The sequence below is a fragment of the Sturnus vulgaris genome, chromosome 1 (assembly GCF_052056855.1).
Source record: "Sturnus vulgaris isolate bStuVul1 chromosome 1, bStuVul1.hap1, whole genome shotgun sequence".
Classification (NCBI taxonomy): Eukaryota; Metazoa; Chordata; class Aves; order Passeriformes; family Sturnidae; genus Sturnus; species Sturnus vulgaris.
Window position 1 is genome coordinate 136,428,465 of NC_142243.1, and position 9,422 is coordinate 136,437,886.

The window sequence follows — 9,422 nt, forward strand, 5'->3', positions numbered from 1 at the left end:
GTGTAACCAGTGTTTTGGTTCCCCTAGAAGAACTCATGAAGCAGCACATTGAGTACCTCGTGCATCACATTTTGCCTAGGGCCATATTATTTCAGGTAACAATCTTGCCAGATACAGATTCTGCACCACAAGAGAAAAAATAAAACTTAGGCCATTCCAGCAAAACAGCCTTCTAGTCCCCAGCCTTCCCTTGAGGAGCAGGGCACTCTTTGCCAGATTACCTTCTGCCTACCCAATCTGCCCCACAATGACAAGTTGTTATGATCCATATAATTTGAAGGCTTAATTAAGCACCTTTAAATTACTGCTCTAGAGACAGACACATTTTGTCAAAGTCAGTGAATTGTGCATACAGTGATTTTAAAAATGGAAAATGAGAAAAGAAAAAACTGTTATTAATAATATATTGTGGTCAAACCCAAAGTAAAGAGTTCCAACAACCTAGCAAAGATCTTCATTAAAGATTGGACAACAACAACTCACACTAAAAAATATGAAATGGATTAAAAGTCATACATTCTCTTCAAAAGAACACATCTTGATATTTACTGGAGAGAGAAAAAAAATGCAGCTCTTACAATTTTGAGGCTGGATAGAATAGCAAAAGTTTCATACCATACATAAAAGAATAAATAGAGAGCCACATTTAAGAAAATTAATTTTGCAAAATGAATAAGAAATTAAAATTATACCATCCTTACTGAAGGAAGTGACAAACTCCAATGGCTTCAAACAGCAACAGAGTAAAGCACACATTCAACTTTATTCCCATAGGCAAATACTTATTCTCTAGTTAAGTTTTAGGAAAAACGCTGTAGCACAAACATTTCTTTATATTAAGTTAATGTCAGACTCCACACTGGCACCTACATAGTGAAATTACAATTTTCAGTAAAATCCAGAGATCCCAAACAAGATTCAATTACACTGTATCAGAACTCCCTACACATACAAAGAAATAATCCACCCCAAAGGTGAAGAAGGTGAGAGGCTGAGGAAGCATAATGGATAATAGAGAATGAAGCATAATGAAAGATGGTAAGCAAATTTTAAAAATGCTGTTTTATCACAGGTTTGGATTAAAGTAATCAACTACTACTTCTATAGCACCTAGAAAAAAAAAAAAGGCAAATTTAGCATCCATTATGGCAAACATGTTGCAGAAAGTAACACCAGCAAGACCCGGATACAGAGCAGTTTCTTTCTAGGCAAACTACAGTTGCATGGGTATAATCACCCTCAGCTATTTGAGATATTTTGAACTGATTCATTTGACAAACAAAAAACACACTCTCTCAAATGTGGATTATTTTTTGGGCTTTTTTTTTGGCTGAAGACAAATTTCATAAGATTACTGAAGTCTCCAGCAGCCTTGGTACTTTCATCTACTCATTACACTACTGTTGTCACAAATTAAACTGGCAGACTTCATGGCTGGCAATAAAACAACAATGATAGCAAGAAATCCCAACACAGCTAATGTCCAAAATACTACTAATCAGGGAAATGTTTCCAAAGTTTTTTTATTCTATGGCATTTAATAAAACACCATAACGTAAAAAATAAATCAGAAAGATGAGACCAAAATATCTTCAGGCATCTTTTCTGATAAAAGGCAGTAACCAGTTTAATGATGAAAAGCTGTCCAAAACAACATTACAGAAAATACACATTTCATCTCCACTGTGGATGTAAGCAATTTGAGAAATCATCTCAACAGCAGCTGGGATTACAACAACTAGCCAGTAAGAAAAATCGTAAGACACTACACTAAAAATCATTTTTAGAACTGCAACAAATAATCAAGTTAGGATGTTAAATATTCACTGTACCAACATGGATTGCTGCTGTAAAACACACTGCACTTTCAAGAAGAGCAGCTAGGATCTGCTGAAAGACTCGGGAAAGCATATTTAGTATGAGAAATTCCCCTGACAAGTGCTGGGTGAAGCAGTGAGACTTGTGAGCAAAGACAGCAAATTAAATGGTTACATCACTCCCCACCTGGAACCAAACTGGCAGTTTTATGTAAATGCAGATGACCAGTGCTCCCACCTTAAACCTTTCTACTTAAATTTACAGTATGTTTCAACTGTTTAGAATTGTCACACTTCTTACCTTTGTATCAGTGAGTATGTGTTCTCTCATATAAAACAAGAAACTTTAAATAGAAGCAAAATACTAATTTCCCTAGAGGGGAAGGGTAAGAGAAAGGAAAGCAGTCCTGGTGAACTGCATTTTTTAAGCACAGAAAGACTTTCGGAAATAGAGCACAGAGGTTTTTGTCAAAATAGTTCTATGCCAGAAAAAGAAATATGATCTGAAGTTCAGATAATTATTCCTGTAGTGGAGTAACTAATGCTGTGTCATCCTCACTTAAACTGTCAGGCTTAAGGTTTTGGACAAAATATATGTGTGCACTGTGAAAATTAGTTTTGTGTATTTATTTCAACATCTTTTTTCTCCAAATTGTCTCTCTCAATTTAAAATCCTCTAACTACTGCAACCAGGCCTTGTCTTCACGTTTTCTCTGGGGCACATATAGATACCAACTACTGCAGTCTCCTATGTGGAGTTGTTTCTAAGATCCAAATCCTTAGTGGACTTCAATTAATTCAAGGTTTAAAAAAGTGTCTGTACAACCGAAAAGCACAAGTACTCTTTTTGTGTATGATTTTTTCCTACATAAATGGCTGTTGATGCAGAGAAAGACAAAACAGCAGCTTTTACACTAAGTGGCCTGCATATTTAACTGCAAATTAGATTGCTGCTAGTGTAATCACTAAAATAAAGTATCTTGAACCCCTTTTTTTCTTCATATAAGTTTCAAATACATAATACCACCTATTTAAGTGAATAACTGTGATTGATGATTAACTGTGTCAAAACTGTGAAAAGGCAGCTACAACATAGTGCACTTTGGTAAGCTTACATACATCCTTGGTTGTTTTTCCTCAGGTGTCAAATCATTTTTCATGTAAATATACTTGTGTACTGAATAGTTAGCTACTTTAGATGGTTTAAGAAAGAAATTGTCACACCTTTCACATCTATTTTTTGACTGAATCACAAATTTGACAAAAATCCTATATGGCAATCAGAATATTTCATAAAAAAATAAATACTATACCAAAAATTACCTCAAATGTGTATTTTTGTTTATAGTTTTTAACTTTTACAAATATTTAGCACATAAGTGTTGTTGATTGATACCTTTCTGTTCTTAGAATTAAAAGTGTTATTCTCTGACAGCTTTGATTTGCAGTGCCAATCTTAAAATGCAGCTACTAATATCTTAGTCCATTAGCCTTACTTTATCATTGGTCCAACAAATATGCTCAAACCTTACATGTGATTTGAGAAGGAAAAAGGAAGCAACATTTGTGGCCCAATTACTGTTTTACTAAATTCCTTGTGACAGGTCACAACTACTCTCAGCCCAGATCACATTCACAGTACAGTTTCACATTACAGTAGCCAAAATAAACTTGCTGCTTTCAAAATGGAAGGAACTCAGTCCTGCTTCCTCTTCCCCGTTCTTCACTACCAACTCTCTCTCCTGCAGCACTTTTTAAAATATTCTGATGTGCACGTAACAAGGAGATAAACCAGCTGAATTTCCTAATGCACTAGATTATATTTACTTCACTTTTAGGGCTATCTTTATATCACTTTAGCAAGTTAAGTCAGTTTTCTATGGGATCAGAAACTTAGATCTTGTTCAATGTAAGAGGTCGGGAAAACAAGCCTCCGCCTTCAGAAGAGAGCAATTACTTTGACTTACAACATCTCAGGAAAGTTTCAGCAAGAACATTCACAGACAATTACATATGTACTCTCTAAAAAGCAGCATCTGGGGTGTAGCAAGCAACTGCAATCAGAAGAGGACCCTGGCAGAACAAAGTCCAAAAACGCCTACAGTACCAGTCTATATAAAAGTAACCTTCCACATTCAACCAGATATGAAGTAACACTGTAAATTCTGATGCTCAACTTCCCAAATTATCGTTCTTAAGTAACAATAAACAATACTAAGATCAAATCTTAATGCATTGCTGCATGCATAATCCTATAACAGTCTGTATTACCATAGTGGTGATGCAAATCTTTTGAGGCAGCCAAACCTTTTTGTTTTCAAAAAAGTGTTTCCAGCTAGGAGCCTGATGATAATAAAAATAATAATAATGTCATACCATTACCTCCTTCTCTTCTGAAAGGGGTCAATCTAACTTTGGCTATGCTTTCAAGACCTAAAACCAAGTTCAACACTTTGCCCATTACTAAAGTTTATCAGGCAGCTGTAACTCAGGAAATTCAAATATATCAGTTATGGCTTCCTAGTAATGAAACCACCTATTCCTGCTTGAGGCGGGCTACCTGCACTTTTACTAAATAAATCACTTAAACTAAAAGTACTGTGTTATCTGCACAAAACTTGCAGATTCTCTAAGAACGCATCAGTCAATCCCTTCTCTTGCCCAGCTTGGGGCAGCAATGCAGATCACACACAAGTAACAGCAGAGAAGTTCGTGCTCGGGCTCCTTCCTCTGCACAAGAGGACAGGTACTCTCCCAGCACGCCTTTGGACACAGCAGAGGGGGTTCAGGTCGTGCATTATCACTTTAACATGAACACTTGCATTATCAGGAGCCCTCTCTCCCTCGCTGTGCATGGCTGCTGCAGATGTGTGGGGCCAAGACACCAGCTCCACATCCCTGCTGGCTCCCTGCACAGCCACACCACACCCTACGCCAGCTCCTTCCAGCAACATCTGCTCGAGATTTTTAACAGATTTGCTCATCAGTAAATGCAAGGGGGAGTGGCGTTTGCCAGAGTAGCAGCCACATATCCAATGATCACTTGCACAGGACGTTAAATTGATGTGCAGATTAAAAAGGTATGTTCTTGCTAGGTATTTTTTCTACATATATTGATTATCAGAGAGTGCAAACAAAGAAGGCAATGCAAAGTACACAACTTAAATTTTCAGTTCAGGCACAGTCTAAAGTAACATCCAAATAACAGAGACAGGCACTGAATGCATTATTAAGGGAAAACAAAGTCATGTAAAGAACAAGATCACCTTTTCTTCCCCCAAAGCTGACTCTGTATGTAGAGTCAGTGAAGCTTCAAATTAACTTTTCTCAGGTGTGCTACTGGTTTCAAAGATGTTACTGCCAAAAAACTTACTGCACGACACTTCTAAACACTCATATTCAGAATACCCTCTATTTAACCAAATTCATCTCATCTTCAGGAGAAGAAAAGACCACATTAGCATTGTGCCAATGACCACTTAAAAAATTACATCTTACTCTATGCTAGGACTTACACAGTTCAGCTGACAAGAATTTTCTTAGTACAAGGTAAAAACAAAGTCAAAGCTTTGAGATGAATCCTGTCCCTGAAGGTTAGTTCATGTACGGAAAACCATTTATGTAAGGTGAAAGACTCCCCTTCTTCCCAGAGCAGCAAGTTACACTGCTCCTGTGAGGTTTCATAACAGCCAAGAAAAGGCTATTTGTCATGGTTACACCCACTTCCTAATCCAATATAAAATTAAGAAATATACTTAAGAATTTACTAAGATTAACTTATCTATGAAACTGTGTCAAACTTCCTGCACAAAGTCTCCAACCCTTAAAGAGGTGGATAATCGACAAAATATACCTAACCTAAAATATACTCATTGCAACAGAAGCTGGACATCTCTTTTTCAAATATTAAAGCCATTAATTATTTACATACCAAATACTCTATGGAGTTGTTTCTTAAACTGCAGGCCATAGTGAATTTTTCTCCCATTAAACTCCTCATACTCAGTTTGCAGATAACAAATTGATTGGGGAAAAAATTCCAAGTTACCTATCTTCCTTAATAAACTTATCAGAAGAACCTCAATTACCTCAGTTCATTCTAAACAAAAGCTTAGCCTAGTATCCATTTCAAAAGATGAATCCTAATACAACTACAAAATTAAGTATGACCTTGTCCTCTGTGAACTCTCTTCAGTGTCACCAGCTTCCAGCTATCTGAGTGAAGAAGTCAACACTGTTTCAGCTTATTTGAGAGAGGACTAATAATTACCATTAAGGTACAATATTAACCTACATTTTCAAAAACATTAGCTAAGAAGTATTTTCAGATGATGAGCAGATGTACTCAGGAGTCCTCTGATTATTTGTGGTTCTAGAGTTACTTTCTCTTCTTTTAAGTTGTTTTACCATTCTCACAATTGCTGCATGATTAAGTGTGATAACAAATTACACACAAAACCTAATAAGAACTGTAGAACAGAATGGCAGAAAATGCACCAAACCAAACTGGAAAAAACTACTTCCTCACATTTTGTAAACTACTTAGGAGCAGAGCAATACTTCAGGAAAAGGATGGTTTCCAAAAACACTTCACTGCCTTCACACATCTACACTAGTTATTAAGCATAATGCGTCAAATACTTGATTACAAAAATTCAACAGTGTTCTGTATCCTGAACACACAGGGATTGCATCGATAAATGCCTTGTGTTTACTCCTTAGATGCAGAACAGAAATCCATTACTGAAAGCATACAATGCAGAATTATGATCCCAAAATCTGATTTGAGAAACAACTATCATTCAGAATACAGACAGAAAAAAGCCCTGACTGGCCACTGGCTGCAGCACAGACTCAAAAAAGCCCATAAAGTGAGAGAGGAAAGAGGAGACACATGAGATGTTCCAAGATCCTAACTTCTATGACTGTGTGTATGGGAATTTATTAAACTATCTAGATCTTGATCTACATTGACAGAATAGTAATAAGCAGCAATGCTACTGATAAAATTGAACTGGCATTTCCAGCACATATGTGTGTGCCTCAACCCTAATTATGAATCATTCTGAATTCACTGCATTACAAGTTCTGATACACAGCTACTGCACTTTTAGTAAAATTACATTTATGAAGTCGAAATTTCTAAGTTGCAGCTCAGATCAAGGAGTCACTACATTTTTCAGAATAGTCACTACTTAACAGCACTTCTGCAGCTTTCTCCATATATTAATTACCACACATTTTGAAGCTTCTTGTATCAAATAGTAGTAGTAAGAGCTGCCACTGTGGTAAGAAGAAAAAAAATTTAAAAAACGAGAAAGCATTATGAAGACTGAAAAGGACTCATATTTTATATCAATAAGTCAACAGAAGAGGTAACATTAAAGAAAAAACAGATGAGCTCTCTCACTTGGAGCAAAGTGTGATAATTACATGCTAAATGTTTTCTAAGGGCCTATCAACATAAAAAGAAAAAAAAAGGAAAATCCACTGGGGTCCTTTCAAGTTCAAAGCCCTAAATCTTACTCCAAGCCAAAACAGTGCAAGCAATAAGTGGAAGAAATCCTAGAACAGCATCATCTCTCAGTTTGTCACTCTAAAGGAGGATGGTCTATGCCAAATTTAAATGTAGTACTTACAAAAAAAGCAAATCAATCCTGTAGGAATGGCTAGGCCTCCTAGGGAGTAGGATTCTGTAAAACATATTATCAGGCTAAGGGAAAAAAATACACTCCATACTAACACACTTCAGGTTTTGGATCTGTTTTATCTTTTCTTTTCCTTGTGTAAGTATATAGATTACGTAGCTAGGCAGAAATTCTGTCTTCAAAACTACTTATTTTCTGCATCATAAACTCTCACACCTCACCTGTTTCAAGAGGCATCTCAGCAAAGACTAGGTCTAGGAAAAGTGACCTAAATACAAATAACCCTGAAGTGAGCTGGACCCTGACCTACTGGTAGTATCAAAACCAGGAGAGTAAAAACAACAGTTTATGCTTTTTAAGACTTAAAAGTATTTAAATATTGTTTAGAATCATTAAATAACATTTATCTTTAGTGTAAAAACACTTTAGGTTTCTATCCAGTCATGATTAAAGATCACTACTTATTCACACATAAATTTGTGAGAAATTAAAGATGAAGTTACTTGCTTTCAAGAATTCCTATATAAAAGAACAAAAGTAAAATTTGCAAGCTATTACACACACCATTAGCAATTGCTACAGAAGAAATATTTGACAGCCACACAGCGCTGTCAAATATACGTCAAGCAGTGAAGAAAATTTGGTTCACAGATTCATTTTCTCTCCAAGCACTCCAGTTTCTCCCCAGCCTGCAATTTCTCTCCCCCAATCCTACATAAAGTTAGCTGCGTGGTTTCCAGGCTGGCAGCTGTCATCCCCATCTCAGCCAAGCCGCACACCATCACTGATTTGGAGATCAGGCCTCCTTTTGTATCTAACACCCGGTGCGTGAGCAGAGGAAGGCAGCGCACACCGGCGCTGCGTGTGACAGCGCTGCCGCCTTTATCCCCGCTCCCGTCATTCTCTCTCACACACCGCGATCCCCCATCCGCATTGTCTGCCTCGTTCCATCCCTGATTAATACGGACACGTTCTCGCTCCTCCGCCAGGGATCCCCGGGAACCCACTTCCTCGGCCAAGGATCCCCGGGAACCCCCTTCCTCGGCCGGACGCCGGGACTTCCCTAGCCGGCCGGAGCCCGCGCCGGGCCCGCGGCGAAGGTCGCGGCCCCCCAACGCCGCGCGGGGCGAAGTTGGCGGCGGCGGCGGCCGGGAGAGGCCGCTCGGAGCGGGACGAGACGGGACCCGGCGGAACCGCGGCCCGGCGGGGGGGGTCGGGCCGGCCCCGCTGCCCCGGGGCCCCTCCCCTCGCCCCCGGGGGGCCCCTCCCCTCCGCCCCCCCTCACCGGTCGTTGAGCTGGTCCTCGGTGCCCGGCAGCGGGTGCACCACGAAGTGGATCGAGGTCATGTTCCGCGCCGGTGCTCCCCCGGCGGCGGCGGGAGGCGGGCGGGCGGGGGCCGGGCACACAATGGGGGCGGCGGGGGAGGGGGCTCTCGGCCTCCGTCCCTCCCCCGGGGTGGTTCGGGGCCGCCCGGCGGAGTCTCGGGCTCTCGGCGGCCGCGGCGCTGCGGGCACGGGGCGGGGCGGAACGGCCGCAACGGCGCCGCTCGGAGCTGGGCCCGCGCCGCGCTCACGCACGCGCCGCCATCTTGGCTTCCAGCGGGCCCTTCTCCCTCCCCCCTCCCCCGCCCTCCGTGCGCGGCGACGGGGAAGGGGCGGGGCTTGACCGGCGCGCGCGGCGGCGCGCGTGCAAGCCTCGTGCTGACTGGCGCGCGCGGCTCCCTCCCCTGCCACTAAGCGCGCCACCGATTGGCCCGGCGCGTCGCCCTCGCGGCGGGGCGCGATGACGTCATTGCGCGAGAGGGACGTAAAGCACCACGTGCCTCCTCCGCTCTCTTTTCCTACCCCGGCCCCAGAGCGGCTCCTCGGCGGGCGGCGCGCGCGGCTTCCCCTGCGGCGGAGGGCGGGAGCGGAGCCGCTTCCTCTTGGCCGGAGCGGCTCCGGGGAGGAAGCGGGG

General features: G+C 41.3%; 1 protein-coding gene across 10 annotated transcripts in view; it reads right to left on the reverse strand.

Moving 5' to 3' along the window:
* The window catches only part of UBR5 (ubiquitin protein ligase E3 component n-recognin 5), an 84,664-nt gene extending 75,819 nt beyond the window's left edge, over positions 1 to 8,845 (reverse strand). For 7 of the 10 annotated variants that reach the window (XM_088155169.1, XM_088155134.1, XM_088155142.1 and 4 more), the window contains exon 1: positions 7,457 to 7,536. In XM_088155169.1, coding sequence (XP_088011295.1) covers positions 7,457 to 7,521 — 65 coding nt within the window. In that variant the 5' untranslated portion in view covers positions 7,522 to 7,536. Of the gene's footprint in view, positions 1 to 7,456; positions 7,537 to 8,750 lie in introns of those variants that run through there. The other 3 variants (XM_014879320.2, XM_014879319.2, XM_014879313.2) reach the window with 1 other exon arrangement.
* Between the last annotated feature and the right edge of the window lie 577 nt (positions 8,846 to 9,422).